The 18,176-nt window shown below is 46.3% G+C and overlaps 2 protein-coding genes across 6 annotated transcripts in view; one reads left to right on the top strand and one right to left on the bottom strand.

Moving 5' to 3' along the window:
* LOC115595461 (SLIT-ROBO Rho GTPase-activating protein 1-like) overlaps positions 1 to 12,944 on the top strand; it is a 35,399-nt gene extending 22,455 nt beyond the window's left edge. For 3 of the 5 annotated variants that reach the window (XM_030439994.1, XM_030439996.1, XM_030439998.1), the window contains 13 exons: positions 1 to 85; positions 171 to 198; positions 312 to 345; positions 1,372 to 1,432; positions 2,509 to 2,586; positions 2,657 to 2,791; positions 3,548 to 3,653; positions 4,229 to 4,453; positions 5,086 to 5,165; positions 5,538 to 5,718; positions 7,262 to 7,402; positions 8,137 to 8,479; positions 10,560 to 12,944. In XM_030439994.1, coding sequence (XP_030295854.1) covers positions 1 to 85; positions 171 to 198; positions 312 to 345; positions 1,372 to 1,432; positions 2,509 to 2,586; positions 2,657 to 2,791; positions 3,548 to 3,653; positions 4,229 to 4,453; positions 5,086 to 5,165; positions 5,538 to 5,718; positions 7,262 to 7,402; positions 8,137 to 8,479; positions 10,560 to 11,021 — 1,959 coding nt within the window. In that variant the 3' untranslated portion in view covers positions 11,022 to 12,944. The remainder of the gene's footprint in view (positions 86 to 170; positions 199 to 311; positions 346 to 1,371; positions 1,433 to 2,508; positions 2,587 to 2,656; positions 2,792 to 3,547; positions 3,654 to 4,228; positions 4,454 to 5,085; positions 5,166 to 5,537; positions 5,719 to 7,261; positions 7,403 to 8,136; positions 8,480 to 10,559) is intronic. The other 2 variants (XM_030439995.1, XM_030439997.1) reach the window with 1 other exon arrangement.
* A 1,247-nt stretch (positions 12,945 to 14,191) lies between these two features.
* On the bottom strand, positions 14,192 to 17,979 carry kics2 (KICSTOR subunit 2). The gene is made up of 3 exons (XM_030440261.1): positions 17,720 to 17,979; positions 16,873 to 17,161; positions 14,192 to 15,647 (listed from the first exon to the last, which is right to left on the bottom strand). The coding sequence occupies exons 1-3, from the start codon at positions 17,949 to 17,951 to the stop codon at positions 14,828 to 14,830; spliced, it is 1,341 nt and encodes a 446-aa protein (XP_030296121.1). The 5' UTR covers positions 17,952 to 17,979; the 3' UTR covers positions 14,192 to 14,827.
* Positions 17,980 to 18,176: the final 197 nt, after the last annotated feature.

The following is an 18,176-nucleotide window of genomic DNA, read 5'->3' as shown; positions in this document are numbered from 1 at the left end:
AAATTCCGCGAGTATCTCGAGGGCAGTAATCTCATTTCCAAACTGCAGGCCAAACATGACATACTGAAGAAAGCCTTAGCTGAAGGTAAGACCATCAAAATAAACTCTTTCTCACTCGTCTTCAGTTTCTCGCAACCTCTGACTCTCTCCTCGTCTTCCTGTTCTTGCAGGATATAAAGCCGAGCTGTTGACCACCAGGTATTATTATTATTTCATATTTCCTCCTCACGTTAATAATAAGTGTCGCTTCACCTCCCACCGCTTCAGTTTGAGACACTCCTCTTACGCTCTCCTCTCTCTGCTCATTACAGTCGTGGGCGGAAGAACTCCCACAGCAAGCACCAGGTACAGTTTCACCTCCGACAGGCTTTTTCACTTCAGTTACAGTCGCTGAGATTCAGATCAGAGGAAGCAGGAAACGATTTTATCCAAGCTGCCTTCAATCTTTGTCATCAGAGCGACACCTTTTCTCTACTTTCCTACGATTTCGCTCCAGGTTTTTTCCTCCCAGGCGCGTCAGAATACTTCAGACTGGTTTAAAATATTACAAGTCTAAAAAAAGAGCAAACGTTTGAAACTGTATTCTTTCAGTTTAATGTTTTTTATCCTTAAAGATGCTAAAAATGATCAAATGTACAGTACAATAATTATGTGTGAGTTCTCAGAGCACTTCTGTTTGTTTTATGAATTAAATGACCGTTTCTTTGAGGAGCGTTGTAAGAATTCAGTTTCATGATAAGTATTCATTTTCAAGATTGATGTAAATATAAAAAATTAAGTAAATAGCATCAACTTTACTTACTAGTCCCCCCAAAATGTTCTATTTACACCTGTTTGAGTCACGTTTTATAAAAACTACACTAGAAATGATTGAGCCTTTTTGTGGAATTTGTTAAAGGGACAGTTCACCCCCAAATTAGAGAGTTTTCCTCTTACCTGCAGAGCTTTTTATCCATCTAGAGAAGTTTTAGAGACGTCTTCTCTTTAATATACAAGAACAAGATGGCACTCGGTTTGTGGTGGACAGTCGATATCTCCGAGACTCTGCAACTAACAAATACATAATCTAGATGGATACAAAACACGACAGGTATGAGGAAAGAATATGTATTTTTTATTTTAGTGGTGAACTGTCCCTTTAACATTCAGGCAAATGTAGAAAACTCCCGGCCTTGTCCTTTAACTTCTGCATGGAGAGCTGGAGAACGTCTTTGTTTGTCACAAAATCTGTTTTGTTATTTCTGACAAATGATCGTGAAAAACAGTCAGAAGCTTCTGAGACTCAAATATTGTGACAAGAATCAGAACCAGGAGCTGATAAAAGCTTCATATCACCGACTGTAATGTTGTATTTAATGACTGTGCTTCTAGGATTCAACCAAAGCCATACCCTTGCTTGTGGAGAGCTGCATCCGCTACATCAACCTACACGGTGAGTGTCAACGATCAGGTCCGATCGGCTGTTATTGATGAGGAATGTGCGCCGCAACTTAAAGGGATATTCCGGTGTAAGTTTAATCCATGGTCTAAATCACCATGAAACTGTGTTAGACTCCCTCTCAAGAGATCAAGTTAGCAGACCGCTAATTTAGGAGTTTTATCAACCTCAGAAACGACCGCACGACAACAATACACTGCAGTAAATGGATCCAAATATAAACCGCCACCAAAAAGCCACAAATAATGCTCAGAACAGCACCAAACTTCAGCAACAGTACAAATAGGGTCTCAGCACATAGTCCGGGGCATCTAACCTCCGCTAGCTTAGCTGGATTTCTATTGTGAAGCTAAAAACAGATTTCAACTCTCCTCCATCAGCTTCCGGGTCGGGGAAGTCCCGACGCGACGATTACCGAGTGCAGTTAGAAATGCTCAATTCCGTTCTTTTCCCTGTCCGCTCTCGATAATAACTGTTATAAACTGGCAGGTAAGACACATATGAATTTTGATTGCTTTTCCATGGAGTCATAATCATACATTTTCATCCATGAGCCACGGAACTCTACTGCACTCGGTAATCGACTCGTCGGGACTTCCCGTCAACAGGAAGCTGCTGCAGAAGAGTGGTAAATTTAGTCAGCTTTTCAGTAGAAATCCAGCTAAGCTAGCGGAGGTTAGATGCCCCGGACTATGTGCTGAGACCCTGTTTCTAATGTTGCTGAAGTTTGGTGCTGTTCTGAGCATTATTTGTGGCTTTTTGGTGGCGGTTTATATTTGGATCCATTTACTGCAGTGTATTGTTGTCGTGCGGTCGTTTCTGAGGTTGATAAAACTCCGTAAATTAGCGGTCTGCTAACTTGATCTCTGAGAGGGAGTCTAACACAGTTTCACGGTGTGTTAGACCATGGATTAAATTTACACCGGAATATCCCTTTAAAGTTGTCTGCAGGTCTTAAAAAGTCTTATGAAGCTTTGAGTTTAGCTTCCTCATATGAAACGTGTAGAAGGTATTAAATGTCACAAAGTAAAGACTAAAGTCGTAAATATTTTCTCCTGCTTCTGCTTCAGGTCTTCAACATCAAGGTATATTCCGCGTGTCGGGGTCGCAGGTGGAGGTCAACGACATCAAGAACTCCTTCGAGAGAGGTGAGAGTCTCAGCTGATCGGCAGCATCAGGTGTGTCAGGATGTGGTTGAACTCCCTGTTTGTGTTGCAGGTAACGACCCGCTGATCGACGAGGAGAGCAACCACGACATCAACTCTGTGGCCGGCGTGTTGAAGCTCTACTTCAGAGGTTTGGAGAACCCGCTGTTTCCAAAGGAACGCTTTAATGACCTCATCTCCTGCGTCCGTGAGTGACACCGTCTGTTTACCGCTGATGTGAAACAACGTATACGTCCTTTAATAGAGTGGCGTCCGTTTAGGGTGTGTGCAATATGTGAGATCTGCTCGTAGCTAGGAGGCTAACTGTTAGCTCAGTCCGTTTCCGAGTTTCTCTATTTTCTGTCTACTGTTTTAATTACTTTCCTGTTTCATTTTGTTTGTTTTTTAAACTACATTTCATTCAATAAAAAGTTGTTGAGGAGGGAAAATAAAGCTCTCCAACCATAGAAGCTTTGTTAGCTCGGTGGCTAACGGTATAAGTGCAGAACATCGAGAACAAATAATAAACGTCAGAGGATAAACTGGAGAGGAGACGCTTCAGAACTTGCCTTAGAATTATCTTGTTTTAAATGTTCTTTAATATAAAAGTAATTCAGTGATAGTTAAGTGAACATCAGTTGATACGCTGCAAACAGGAAGTGCTAACAGCTAATTCGGCATACTTTTAATGATGCTAATGATTTGCCTGTGACTATTTTTACTATTGAATGTTGAGTTTTCTGACTGAGAAGTTGTTTAATCTCACCTCATCACTTGCCGTAGCGCTCAAGATTGATTCTTCAGCCCACACGCTCACTTTCCTTCTCAGTTTCTTCGTCTTTGTCGCTCCTAATTGCCTCTTTGTCTTTCTGAAACTCATCCTCTCTGCAGCAGCAGAAGCCGGCAGATTATCCGTCTGTCTGTCCGTCTGCGTTTTGTTCTGATTGTGCATTTCTTACCGCAGGAATCGAGAACATGTACGAGCGAGCGCAGTGCATCCGCAAGATCCTGCTGGGCGTCCCGAGGGCGACGCTGGTGGTGATGCGTTACCTGTTCGCCTTCCTCAACCAGTGAGTGAATCCACTCACAGTTAATGATAATCGCTCCCATTTTCTTTCCGTTTTCCCAGAGTTGCTCCTCTCGTCCCGCGTGGTTTCAAACCTCTCTGGTAGTGGAGGGGGTTAGAAGTGCACACTTACAGCACGGAGCTCGTTTTACCTCCGCAGCCTCTCAAATAAATATAGAATGAGAGAGCGGCGAGGGATGGAGAGGTGTGATGTGCAGGTGTGATCTACAAGCTGAATGTATTAATGTGATTATTGGCAGGCCTGTGAAGTGCGTTCAGCTTCAGTGGTATTAAACCAGGAGCTTCACTGTCACGGAGAGGGAAAATATTTCTGTTTCGATCAGTATTTAGTGTCCAGGTCGTGTGAAAACTGGTGACAGCATCCTTAAAAAAATACAAATAGAGACTGAGTGTGGGAAAAAAAATGAAAACATCAGTAATTTATTAAAAAAACGCACATTTTAAGCAATTGTTTTATTGGAAAACGTAAATTAGAGCTCCACATAATGAGCCATGGGGTTAAAATTGGCAGGAAATCGGCTAAATTGTTTCAAATGAATCTGTTTTCCTCTCCCACAGCCTCTCCCAGTACAGCGATGAGAACATGATGGATGCTGGGAACCTGGCCATCGTGTTCGGCCCGACCCTCCTGCCCACGCCGGACGCTCTGGACCAGGTGGCCTGTCAGGCGCACGTGAATGAGGTCATCAAAACGGTCATCCTGAACCACGACAACATCTTCCCCGACACCAAGGAGCTGCCCGGGCCCGTTTATGAGAAGTGTATGACTGGAGACCAGTACTGGTGAGAACGACAACCGTCAGAACGAGTTATTTCATCAGTCGCTAATCAGATTCATCTTATTTTTAATATCCTGATGTTATTACGATTCTTCTGCGTCACCTGTTTCCACCTTTCATCAAGATTAACCGTCTGAATCCTGACTTTCCCTCATGAAACACACTCAGCATGACAAACAAATGTCAATAAATGTGTTTAGAAATCATAAAAAAGGACGCTGCAGAAGTTGCCTTAGAAACTTCACATTTTTAAGTTGTCGTCAGGATCACAGTGATCCAGCGACAGTCGTGTGAAGGTCCACAGGTCCACCGCAAACAGGAAGTGCTAACGGCTAATTCGGCTCACTTTTAATGGCTTTAAAATGAAATATCAGCACCGGCCCATTATGAACAGTCCTGCTGGTGTAACCTTCCACCTGATGAGGTGCCGCTCTCTCTCTCCCTGTGTGTTTCTATTATAAACTAAACTCTTGACATTATTCGCCGCGCTGTTGCATAAAACGTCCTCAGACTGTGATGAGCAGCTCTCGTCTCCATCTGTGCGAGCGTCCTCCTCTTCTTTGTTCCCGTTGCTGAATGGACGGCGCGTTGACGCCTCTCTCTCTCTCTCTCTCTCTCCTCTCTCCCTTCCCGCAGCGAGAGTCCGTTCAGCGAGCCGGGAGCGTTGGAGGAGGCCGAGCCCGACGGCGGCACCGAGACCCAGACCAGCGACGAGGGTACGCACGACCCCTGACCTTCACACACACACCGCCCACGCTCACATCCCTCTGTGTCCTGCCGGAGAGGGGTTGCTACGGCAACAGCAGCCATGGAGACATCTCCTCCTCCTCCTGCACCCTCCTCCCTCCTTTTTTCCCTTCTCCGCTCCCCGTCCTCCTCCCTCTTCTCTCTCCATCTGAATTAATAGAAAAAGGCCGGTTTTTAATGCTCTTGTCTGATTGGTGGAGCGGCGGGAGGAACAAAGCGGCAGAGACAGCTGATTGACAAGTTCAGGTTCACCTCTATATCCTCGTCTGGCTCTTATCTTCATCTCCCCCCTCTCCTCCTCCTCCTCCTCCTCCTCTGTTGTCTGTCTGTCTCTCTGGCAGAGGGTGAGGCTGTGGAGGCGGTGGCGAGGTTCGACTATGTGGGCCGGTCGGGCCGCGAGCTCTCCTTCAAGAAGGGAGCGTCCCTGCAGCTCTTCCAGCGAGCGTCACATGACTGGTGGGAGGGGCGACTCAACGGCAACCACGGCCTGGTGCCTCACCAGTACATCGTGGTGAAGGACAGGCGAGTGTCACACACCTTTAATATATACATCTGATCTGTGTTTGTCACAATGTGTCGATATTTTTATTTTGTCAACAAATCACATGAAAAATCAATAAAAGAAAACAGCAAAATAATCGATTATTTCTGAAATATTATCTTCTTTTTTCAAATGATTATAACATTATGTTAATTTTACAGTTTATTATTAGTAAAACTGAAGGTTAGACAAAAAAAATACATTTATGAATGATTACACTTTAAGGTATAAGTTCTAATATAATGCAAAGTATTTATGTCGATCAGATCCAATAAAAAGAGGTGTTTCTCATTCTAGCAGTACAGGAAGATGTTTTGATGTTGAGTTTTAGTCAAAAATGCAGATTTTTTTCATGTAAAATCACTAAAATCCACAAAAAATTAGTCTGACCTGGTTGTCAAATGTGAAAATATCTCAAATATAATTCTTAAATTTCTTTTTTGTCGAGTTGAAAATGAGGGAATGAGCAGCGTTCACTTTTCTCCAGAAATTGAAGCTCAACATTAACACTGAACTTCATAGCGGAGGTTAAGGCGCTCTTGTCACTTAAAAGCTTCCACAGCCCAAACTGTGAGTCTGTTTGCTTCATTGATCACATCTCTGCGACAAGCACAATATTTCCTACAGATTTGATGTGTAAATTATGTGTGTGGAGAGAGAATTGTGGGATCTAAATCAAGATGAATAGAAGAGTTGCAGATGTTTTCCTCGCTGCTCTCCTCTCTGGATTCTGTAACACACGCCCGTTATAAAAATCTGAAACTAAATGTCCTGAAACTTAAACTGCAATCGCTCGTAAACTGTTCAAGCTGTCAAAACGTGCCTTTCATCAGGTAAAGTCACAACTCTGGTGACTCATTTAAACTTTGAATCAGCTCTCTATGTTAAGGTATGACGAGGCAACAAGACCACAGAGAGGGGCGTGTTTTAGCTCCTATCACAATGACTCCCTATTATTTCTTATGGGAAAATATTTTGCATTTTTTGCGAGTTTCATGAAAACAGTTTGTGCGAATCGCTTCCCAAAGTCATTCCACACTTGTCCCAAAGATTCAGCACGTTTTTATGTATTTTTGGTGGATGTGTCGCCGGAAAATTGAAAGTAATTAAAGTAAAATAAAGTGTGTGATGTCCTTTTTACATCCGGCACATTGAATAAAAGATGGTGATCCGTCTACACGTCCTCTGGTGTACATACGGTGTATTTTAATATGTTTATGTGTTGTAGTTAATTGTCTGTAACCTGTTATTATCACAGCAGCATGAAATAAGCTGATCACACGAGTTCTTGTGAACATAATCGGCCCGTTCGATCCATCGTCGGCTGCAGCGGTGGATTCAGGAGGATTTGCTCTCACTGGATCGCCTCCTTGTTTATTAGCAGACTTACTGGACTGAGCGAGTCGCTAACCACAAGATATTGATCGGTTAATTGATGATTGGTGTGTTGTGTTAGTTCAGCTCTCCTGTCTCCGGCCTGATTTGTCCTGATGGAGAGTGTGTGCTGTCTGTCGCCGTGTTCAGGGCCGACGTCATGTCGGATACAGTCAGTCAGAAGGCGGACAGCGACGGAGGAAGCAGCAGCACCGACGACAAGCGGTCCAGGAGCGAACTGAGCTCCCCCACCGACATCAGACCCCCCGAGACCTATAACAGGTCTGTCATGTAAGATGCCTTCCATTATCACCAGAGAACAGATTGTTTCAGTATTTCAGAACTCATCCTGCAGCTTCTTCTCTCACCTCTAAAAATACCTGAGAATTTCATCAGGATGTCATCGCAGCTGTTTCTCATGTGACTCCATCTGCAGACGCCTCGCGCTTCCATTCTCAGTCATTGCCAACAAAACACGTCTGAGATGGAAATCTAAGTTCAGTGAGCAGATTCAGAGAAGAAAGATGTGATGGAGGAAGTTTTCAGATACTTTACTGAAGTAAACGTACAAGAACAACAACGTAAACACGTATGGTACAAGTCAAAGTCCTGAAGACTTTACTGATGTACATTCTGGTTGTATAACAGCGTAGAAAACAAAACACTTTGGGTTTCTATGGGGGAAAAAAATGATATATTCCTAAATTAAAGTGGTAATTAGAGGTAAATTAACAAGAAAAAACTCACATATTTACTACAAAAAAACAAGTATTGTCTGAGAAATTGTCTCAGAGTAAGTGCACAGTTTGTAATTTCTGCCACATGAGGTCACTCAGTCAGAACAGACAGAAAGACGTGAAGTTAGCATGCTAACCAGTTAGCCTCCCCTCCTCCCAGTCTGCAGCTCCTGGAAGACATACAAATCTTCCTCTACTTCATCTTTCTGCTGCTTCTTTAGCAGCCTGATCGTCCGTTACTCCAGAATCACTGAGCTGACTAAAAGTGTTTGTACTTCCTGTTCGCAGCCACAGGAGGAAGAGAACCGAGGGTTTGTTCCGCCGCCCTCTCGGCCGCTCCAACGACAGCCATTGCCACGGGAACGGAGGGGTGATGGAGCGCAGCTCCCCACCGGTGACGGGTCACTTCAGCCCCAGGGAGCTGCTGCTGGGACGGGGTCAGGGTTTGACTCCGCCTCTTGACAGCCCGGAGCGCCGGCGCCGCTCTGCCGCCGCGGTGACCATGACGGTGAGCCGGCATGATTCGCTGCGGAGGCCGGAGGACACGCCCATCCGGCGCTCGAGCAGCGGGCAGCACGGCTTCAGTGACTCCCATCGTTCCAGAGGCCTGGACCCCGACACACTGGCACAGGTACACACACACACACACACACACACACACACACACACACACACACACACAGGTACACACACACACACACACACACACACACACACACAGGTACACACACAGGTGCAGACATGTGTACACTGTAGGATCAATTGTGTTTAATCGCCCCAAACAACCAGATCACTTTCAGTACATTAGCCTTAATGTAACGAACGAAGGCAAACCAAAGATCTGTGTGTTGGAAGTCAGGTCAGTGACTGAACTCAGCACTCAGCAGAGACTCTGGTTCTGGTTCTGGTTCTGGTTCTCTCTCCTCTCTGTTAGTTTAGACTACATTTCCCCTCCAGCTCCAGTCAGCAGTCAGCTTTACAGAACAGAACCACCCGACAGTGGGCTGATCAACAGGAGTGAAGATGAAAACATTGAAAACCTCTCTCTCCTCCTCCTTCTCTCCTTGTCTCTCTCCCCTCCTCCTCCTCTCCTTGTCTCTCCTCACGGACTCCTCCTCTCCTTGTCTCTCCTCCCCTCCTCCTCTCCTTGTGTCTCTCTCTCCCCTCCTCCTTCTTTCCTTGTCTCTCTCCTCTCCTTCTCTCCTTGTCTCTCTTCATGGACTCCTCCTCTCCTTGTCTCTCCTCCCCTCCTCCTCTCCTTGTGTCTCCTCCCCTCCTCCTCTCCTTGTGTCTCTCTCTCCCCTCCTCCTTCTTTCCTTGTCTCTCTCCCCTCCTCCTCCTCTCCTTGTCTCTCTTCATGGACTCCTCCTCTCCTTGTCTCTCTCCCCTCCTCCTCCTCTCCTTGTCTCTCTTCATGGACTCCTCCTCTCCTCGTCTCTCTCTCCTCTCCTCCTCTCCTTGTCTCTCTCCCCTCCTCCTCCTCTCCTTGTCTCTCTCCTCTCCTCCTCTCCTTGTCTCTCTCCCCTCCTCCTCCTCTCCTTGTCTCTCTCCCCTCCTCCTCCTCTCCTTGTCTCTCTCCTCTCCTCCTCTCCTTGTCTCTCTCCTCTCCTTCTCTCCTTGTCTCTCTCCTCTCCTTCTCTCCTTGTCTCTCTCCTCTCCTCCTAACCTTGTCTCTCTCCCCTCCTCCTCCTCTCCTTGTCTCTCTCCTCTCCTCCTCTCCTTGTCTCTCTCCTCTCCTTCTCTCCTTGTCTCTCTCCTCTCCTTCTCTCCTTGTCTCTCTCCTCTCCTCCTCTCCTCGTCTCTCTCTCCCCTCCTCCTCCTCTCCTTGTCTCTCTCCTCTCCTTCTCTCCTTGTCTCTCTCCCCTCCTCCTCTCCTTGTCTCTCTCCTCTCCTCCTCCTCTCCTTGTCTCTCTCCTCTCCTCCTTTCCTTGTCTCTCCTCATGGACTCCTCCTCTCCTTGTCTTTCTCCCCTCCTCCTCCTCTCCTTGTCTCTCTCCTCTCCTCCTTTCCTTGTCTCTCCTCATGGACTCCTTCTCTCCTTGTCTCTCTCTCTCCTCCTCCTCCTTCTCTCTTTGTCTCTCTCCTCTCCTCCTCTCCTTGTCTCTCCTCATGGACTCCTTCTCTCCTTGTCTCTCTCCTCTCCTCCTCTCCTTGTCTCTCTCCTCTCCTCCTCTCCTTGTCTCTCTCCCCTCCTCCTCTCCTTGTCTCTCTCCTCTCCTCCTCTCCTTGTCTCTCTCTCCCCTCCTCCTCCTCTCCTTGTCTCTCCCCTCCTCCTCCTCTCCTTGTCTCTCCTCACGGACTCCTTCTCTCCTTGTCTCTCTCCCCTCCTCCTCCTCTCCTTGTCTCTCTCCTCTCCTCCTTCTCTCCTTGTCTCTCCACACTGACTCCTCCTCTCCTTGTCTCTCTCCCCTCCTCCTCCTCTCCTTGTCTCTCCCCTCCTCCTCCTCTCCTTGTCTCTCTCTCCCCTCCTCCTCTCCTTGTCTCTCTCTCCCCTCCTCCTCCTCTCCTTGTCTCTCCCTCCTCCTCCTCTCCTTGTCTCTCCACACTGACTCCTCCTCTCCTTGTCTCTCTCCCCTCCTCCTCCTCTCCTTGTCTCTCCTCATGGACTCCTTCTCTCCTTGTCTCTCCCCTCCTCCTCCTCTCCTCGTCTCTCTCTCCCCTCCTCCTCCTCTCCTTGTCTCTCCTCACTGACTCCTTCTCTCCTCCTGCAGGACATCGAGGAGACGGTGACGGTGGCTCTGGGGGAGTTGCGGCAGCTGGAGCGTCAGGGCTGCCGGCCGGCTCCAGACGTGGTGCTGGACACTCTGGAGCAGGTGAAGAACGGGCCCATCACCACCTGCTCCTCCGAGTCTCCCAGCCCCCACAGCACCCCCAGCACCCCGGGCACACCTGGAACACCCGGCACCCCAGGTACTCCCGGTACACCCGGCACTCCCGGCACCCCGAGCCCTCTCAGTCCTCTGAGCCCCATCAGCCCGCTGCCCGGACCTCCGCCCGGACCTCCCAGACCGTCCAACCCTTCCCCCGACACTCTGGGCTCCTTCAAGCCCGTGGCAGCCGCCCGCATCGGGGCTCCGCTGCGACCCCCGGCCCTGAGGCCCAAACCGATGGTCCCGCCTAAGAGCAGCACTCCGCCTCTGCCCCCACCGCTGGACAAATCCTGCACCATGTGAGCCAAACCAGGCCAATCGAAGGCCAAATCAGGCCGACCCGGGCCAAAAATGGGCCAGAAGAGGAGATCAGGGTACTGCTTAATGTTTATAATCAACATGAGGGTAGAAACGGTAGGAAAGAGAAAAAGGTTTTAATGTAGTAATAAACTCTAATATATGACATGACCTATGATATGATATGCCATGATATTTATGTGTTGTCAGGTTGGTGTGTACTCTCTTGGTGTGTAGGAGTTTACTTTCTCCATGTATCGAAGCATTTATCAAAGGTTAGCTAAAAAGAACTGCTGATAAAGAGACACAGGAACATAGAGCAGAGCATCCTGTCCTGTATATGAGACGTGGGGAGTGTAGTTCAGCTCCAGTGAAAAATGTAGTTCCAGTGACGTGAATGTTGGCTGTACCGTCATGACGACCGGCCTGCGTCGCCAACGAGGCTGCTGTTTCCCTAAAGACTATCCGATCGATCGGCTGCTGTATCTGTAACGATACCGAGACTGTGTTCAGAGGACGAAGACAAACTGTTCAACAACAACGACTGTCTGTGCGACTTATAATTTATTTTTTTATTTTTCCACTCGGTTCAGCTGCTAAGCTCACTTACACCTCAAAACCACGGAACGCCTCTTGAGGTCGTCGGTGACACCAAACTCACATTGTTTAAATCCAGCTATTTAATGAATGTTTCCAGTATTTTAAACGACTGTTCAGCCATCTTGAATGTTCAGTGAGCTGCTGCGGACGCTCGCTAAACTTTTTAACAGCCTTCTTGTGTTCTGGGAGGAGGTGACGGGAGGGCAGGGAGGGCGGGAGGAGGGGGGGAGTTATCCAAACAGGGTGCGACGGTGGAGCGGTGGAGGGAGCTTGGACAGAACTTTTTCTGGGATGGGGGTGGAGGTGGGTGTATGATTTTGTTCTTGTTTGTGTGTAAGAACAGTGTGTGTGTGTGTGTGTGTGTGTGTGTGTGTGTGTCCTGCTTGCCTGCCCTTGTTCTGCTCCCCTTGTAAGTGCAGCAGCACTAGAATAGTGATAGACGATAGATAATTCATGCCTGCCTTGAGTGCCAGAACACGCAAGAGCAAGTTGGGGGGGGAGTGCAAAAAAAAAGCATGCCACTTTCTGTGTGTGTGTGTGTGTGTGTGTGTGTGTGTGTGTGTGATAAATGGTTTACCTGCTTGTGAAGTCACTGAAGTCACTAGTTAACCTTAAATTCACAATAAGCTAACAGGGTGGGGCTTTGTGTGTGTAAACGCCCAAAAAAAAACGAACAAACACTTGAACAGCACACTGAATGTGGCCTCCAACCGGGCTGGTAACTGATGTGTGTGTGTGTGGTGATTAAAATGAGACATGACATGCTGATATGGTGTGTGTGTGTGTGTGTGTGTGTGTGTGCGTGTGTGTGTATGTGAAAGTGCCTTTTTTTTAATCCTTGTCTTTTTTGGGGGGAGTTGTGAATCCACTCACGCATGTCCTGAACGAAGAGCAGCAGCACTCTGAATGAAATAATCATAAAAGTGTTTAGTAGATTTTACTGAATTATGAATTCTAGCGTTAACCCATTGTGACATTGCACTTTGATGTATAGGATCGTGTACTTGGCATGTAGCATCATAACATGTTGGTGCATTTTAACTCAAAAAGGTTTCCGGAGGTTTCTTTGAATGTGTTTCATAATAAAGGAAAACGGTTGTTTTTCGTCTGTTAGTGTTGCTGTATTTGAAAAACGGAGCTTCCTAAAGATGAGCTCATATAGCCAAATGGATTGTATCAATGTGTTGTATTTATATTATAAATAAATCGGAAAATAAATTAGCATTCAAAGTCATGAACTGATAACTGAACCTTTCTTTACATGAAATGTCGCTTAATGTTTTTGTTTGAACACTCAATAAAACCTCCAGGTGTGTTCTGTAAAAATCACTGCTCTCTTTAACGTCGTCTGGTTTTTTTTTTAACTAGTTATCAAACTGTTTCAGTTTACAGGGTTCGTACGGGTGCTTGAAATCCTTGAAAGTACTTGAATTTCAATGTTGTGTTTTCAAGGTCTGAAAAGTGCTTGGATTTAAGTTAAAGTGCTTGAAAGTGCTTGACATTATAACTCTGTCTTTCACAAAATTGGGATCAGACTGGATGATTAATTTCTGAAGTTTTTGCTATTATGAAACATAATTTTAGATGTTTACAGCATAATACAGTGTACATTATTGTGACAAAAAGTGAAGAAAAAATTATGAGTTTATATATTCCTGTAGAAATGTATTTTACCCCAGCAATAAGGTGCTGGAAAATCTTTAAAATGACCCTTAAAAGTGCTTGAAAAGTGCTTGAATTTGACCTTGAAAAATGTGTACGAACCCTTAATTTAATACTGATGCCACAAACACACAAGAGTAACAGCGAGAAGATTGTCTACATTTGGATGAAGCAGAACATTTGAACTATTGTTTATGACGGAGTGCTGAGGATGGATTTCAGGAAGACGCTCTGGTGGTACGACTGGAAAACAAAGTCATCTTCCATCCACAGACAGAAATTCCAGGTAGCTTTAAAATCCCCCCCGACGCCGACACGTAGACCAAACTAACACGAGCTGTTGATCAGTGTTTCCCAAAACCCAAGATGACGTCCTCACATGTCTGGTTTTGTCCACAACCCGGTGATCCAACTCAGAAAACATTCACGTCTAAGAAGCTGGAATCAGAGAATCGTTTGATTCATTGTTGGAGCGCTCAAAATCTTGACAAACACTCGATAACGCCGGTGAGGAAAAAATGTTGCGATCTTTTCAACACGTTGCAAAAGATCAAACTTCAGGCACCAGTTTTGATGCCACGGAGGTGTTCTTTAATCTAAAATCACCTTCAAGGAGCCTCGTCTATTGTGCAGGTGTCATTATTGTATTTTTGTAGATTTTCTCATAAAATAACTTTTACTACGTTGATATCAAGGTGATTTAAGAAATGTTAGGTTTGTTTTTTCAGCTCTAAAAGAGCTCAAACTGACAGTCGTTTTCATTAATGATGCATCAAGTCAATCGATTCTTTATTTGGTAAAAATGTAAAGACAGATGTCGACTTCAATCATCTGAGAAACGTGCCAACTTCAACTTTCTTGTCTGAAACAGTCTGACAGTTTTATTACAGCTTTAAAACAAAGAAAAGCAGCAATCAGGTGGTTATTTTATGATTTATTGATAAACAAAATTACAGCCAATCAAATTCTGAGTTTTCAGGGCTGATGCTGAGGTAATATTAGTATTCAAGGTTTAAGAAACAACAGATCTATTCAAAACATTTTTATAAAATAATACACCAAACATTTGACAGTGTCAAATTAGTTTCTTCATATGTTACTACTGTCAGCCAACAAACAGGATTATCTGTTATGTGTTATAATACATTAATAAACAAATCATTCACTGGTAATGAGATTTATTGTTAAAGAAATGAGGCTGGATGTGAAATCATCTCCAGGCTTTATTTAAACTGTAACAAGCACAGTAAGTATAAACTTCAAAGTAAAAAGAAATCATGTTAAAAGAGTAAATGATGCAAAATCATTAAAATCATTGATAAACTTTAAATAAACAAAAGGCTTTAAGCGCACTGTTGTGGTCCTGTTGTTGCCTCAGAATCAGAAAGTCGTGCGTCTCTTTGGTCTGGAACGTTTTTAGCAGAGTGAGATTTGAATCAACGAGAAGAGCAGCTGATTGGACCACAGGAAACTGTTTCAAAATAGGATGTAAAGTTTCTACATCTTCAAGGTTCATCGTGATTTCCATCTTTGCCTGTTCAGTCTGAAGCTCAGCCTTTGGACCCGGGTTTGAGCGTGCTGAAGGGTTTGGAGTTCCTCAGCGATCCTGAGATCTCCTGCAGGAAGGAGGCGATGTGCTGATCCTTCTCCGACTTCCTGCCGTCAAAGATCACCACCATGGTGAAGTGAGGCTCGGGCCGCGTCAGGTAGTAGGTGCTCTGGACTTTATCGTCGTAGAAGTGCACCACCTTGTCCAGAGTGTTGAGCTCGGCGGCGCGGTCTCCCATCATCATGATGACGTTCGGCCAGTGTGTGAGCGGCCGCTCTCCTGACGGCAGCGACACCACGGCGGGGAACTGCTCCACGCCTTTAGGTGCCTCTCTGTAGGAGTGTGGGTGGTGGTAGCCGTGGCCCTGGAAGCTTTCTGAGCCGCGGTTGTCGAACACCAGAGACACGTTGCTGGCGTCGTGTTTGCGGATGAAGGAGCTGATCTTGCCGTGGTAGTCTGGCGTGGTGCGGGCGGTGAGAGCTCGCATGTCGGCCGGGGCCGTCTGCCGGCTCAGAGCTTCGTGGAAGTAGAAGCTGAACTTGGCGAGGAGCATCGCCTGGAAGCGCTGCAGCCACAGGTACAGGTGAGGAGGCTGCACGGCCTTCTGGGACTGACCTCCGAACAGATGCTTGCGGGTCTCTTTTTGCCGCTGGAACAGCAGACCCCAGGCGATGAGCTTGGAGTTGGCGCCGTGCAGGCTCAGCAGAGCGGGCAGGAAGCTCCACTCGGAGACCTGGGCCTGGCAGCGCAGTAACTGGGTCACCACGTCCACCTCCGTCTGGAAGCCCTCCTCCACACGGCCCAGGATGGGATGGTGGAACCTGAGGGAGCGAGGAAGACCATGTTAGTGCAGGAAGACACGCAAACTAATACAAAGACAGCAGCTGACCCAATTTTCTAGTGACCTGAAAGCAGCTGTCTCTTTGTCGTGATGAGAATACGTCTGCAAGTGCGAGTCTCTCTCTCTCTCACACACACAACACACACACACACACACACACACACACACACACACACACTGTATTTAGGGGTCCATATATTTCTGCAGACGAGAGCTTCACCTTCACCCCTCAGTGCACGGTCACATCAGTGATGTGTGGTGCGTCAGACCGCGACCCGCTGCAGCTCAGTCAACAGCTCAGCCGTGCAGCTTGTGTTCCTGCTACCGTCGCAGGACACATTTCCGCTGACACGTCTCCGGGGAAAAGTAGGAATCCTGCGTCTGCAGAAAGTTTTCCTCCTCCAACCCCAATATGTCACTTTCTCCTTCACAAACTTCTATCTTTAATCTCACTCATTTCTGTGTGTTTCCATTTTTTTATTAATCAAGACTGAACCAGGTGTAAATGATGGACGAAGTGTTCAGAGACTTTGTCTGACTAAAAATAGTAAACGACATTAGATAAGTTCTGAATTTATAATCTGAGGAAGCAGTTGTAAAAGAAAATGTAAGATTCAGTCATCGTCTCCTCCCTCCGTGCTGATGGAGAGTCAGGTGACGTCTCGTAGTCCAGAAAACCTTTCTGGAGCATCACAGCAAAACAGAGTTGCAGCTTTCTCCTCAACTGAAGCAGCTGGAGACTCGATCTGAGGAATTTACAGAGACACCAGACGAGCTGCATGGAGCCATTTTATCTTTTGGACAATGCTGCAATGCGGTTTTGCTGTGAAGCTCCAGAAATGTACAAATCTTAATGCAAACCTTTTGGCATGGAGGTGAGTAGATAATGACTTAATTTTCACTTTTGGGCGACCTTTTCCTTTAAAGGGAAGGCATCTGAGCTTGAGACAAGAATGGGGAAGATTTCTGCACTAAGACTTGTGAAATTGAAAATCACTAGAAAATAGCTGAAGCTGTGACAATATACTTGATTTTGTAACTTAAAAATACGACTTTAAAGAAAACAAATGTTACTTCCCGGAGAAAAGTTGTTGATAATTAAGTCTTAGTCCCAAGTTGTCCAAACATGACTATCTGACAATCTGTGGATGAGACTCAACAACCTCCAGTGCATTGTCTTGCTTTGAGGACTTAGATTTACACACTTGGTGCTGTATTTGTGCAGGACGGCCTCCAGCGTGGTCACCAGCTCCTCTGAGTTGATGCTCTTCTGGCTGCCCAGCGAGTGCATCTTCTCGTACAGGTCGGCCATCTCCATGCGGGCCTGTGTGAAGTGGCAGAGCTGCTCCGACAGGTGGGACAGCAGGTCCTCCAGGTAGGGAGCCGAGCCCGGCTGGCTGTGACGCCCCATCGTCACCACCTTCCTGAGCTCGTTGAACAGGGAGGTGTAGATGGTGCGGATGGAGTCTTTGCGGCTGAAGAAGGACTGACCGCCTGCAGAGAGAGAGAGGAAGAAAATATGATGCTTACAGTTTCACCATGAGATGAAAATGGTCGACTTGTGAGCATTCATGCACTACAGCTCCATCTGCTGTTGGAAATGTTGCTGTCAGTGTGCCTTAATCTCCCTTTATCATTATTTAAGATACTAAAGTACAATCCAGGGTTGAACACTTATTATTTGCACACTAGCACAAGTATTTTCACATTATGTGATAGATGCTAAAATCATGTTTCAGACACATTTCAGGCGAAAACACAGTGAGTTTGACCTCTCACCTATTTGGGTTTTCGGACTGAAATGGAATGACAATAACACTTTATTCGCTTGATTCCAATTTAAGGCAAAAGTACAACAATAATAAAGCTTCTGGTGAGAGTTTATAGAGCCTCCACAAAGGCTGGCTGGTCATAACGTGTAAAACCTCACATTTAGAGGCTGTAAAGGGGGATTTGTTACGATTCTACTTTATCATATTGTCTTTATATTACGTTTGCTAGTCATACCAGTTCATAACGTTAAGCCACTCCATCAGACTTTCACTAATTTACCCAGTTTTTGTCCGAGGAATGTCATGTTGTGGTACGCCTTCTCCGCGGCGGCCAGGTGAGCCAGAGCGGCCAGCAGCGCGGCCCAGATGGCCCCGGCGCTCTTGCTGTTGTCCTTCTCCTTCTCCACGTAGTCCTTCGCCCGGTCGAAGGAAAACATGCCGAGCTGCGTGAAGAAGCTCTCCAGGATGGCCCGCTCCCTGGGGACGGGCCTCAGCTCCTCCACCTCCGTCATGGCTCAGAGAAACTCCCGCTAACTGCGGCAGCTGCCTCCGTCTGCCGGAGCAGGCGAGCGGCTAGCTAACGGCTAACCGTGCTAGCTAGCAAAGAGACACTCTGCCGTTTTGGTAGTTAAATCTAATTCTACCAACCGAAACATGGAGTGTACTGACTGTACAACAGTTCGACTTTACTTCAAAATGTTAACATTTGCAGAGATGCCACAAAATGCTTTCAATAT

Source organism: Sparus aurata, chromosome 14, assembly GCF_900880675.1.
Source record: "Sparus aurata chromosome 14, fSpaAur1.1, whole genome shotgun sequence".
NCBI classification, from domain to species: Eukaryota; Metazoa; Chordata; class Actinopteri; order Spariformes; family Sparidae; genus Sparus; species Sparus aurata.
This window is presented reverse-complemented; position numbering and strand designations above follow the sequence as displayed.

Excerpts from the sequence above, each read along its gene's own strand:
- kics2 (XM_030440261.1), bottom strand. The coding sequence starts at position 17,951 with ATGACGGAGGTGGAGGAGCTGAGGCCCGTCCCCAGGGAGCGGGCCATC. Across the intron at positions 17,162-17,719 it reads ATTCCTCGGACAAAAACTGG|GCGGTCAGTCCTTCTTCAGC; the intron begins GTAAATTAGTGA and ends CTCTCTCTGCAG. Across the intron at positions 15,648-16,872 it reads CTGCACAAATACAGCACCAA|GTTCCACCATCCCATCCTGG; the intron begins GTGTGTAAATCT and ends TCGCTCCCTCAG.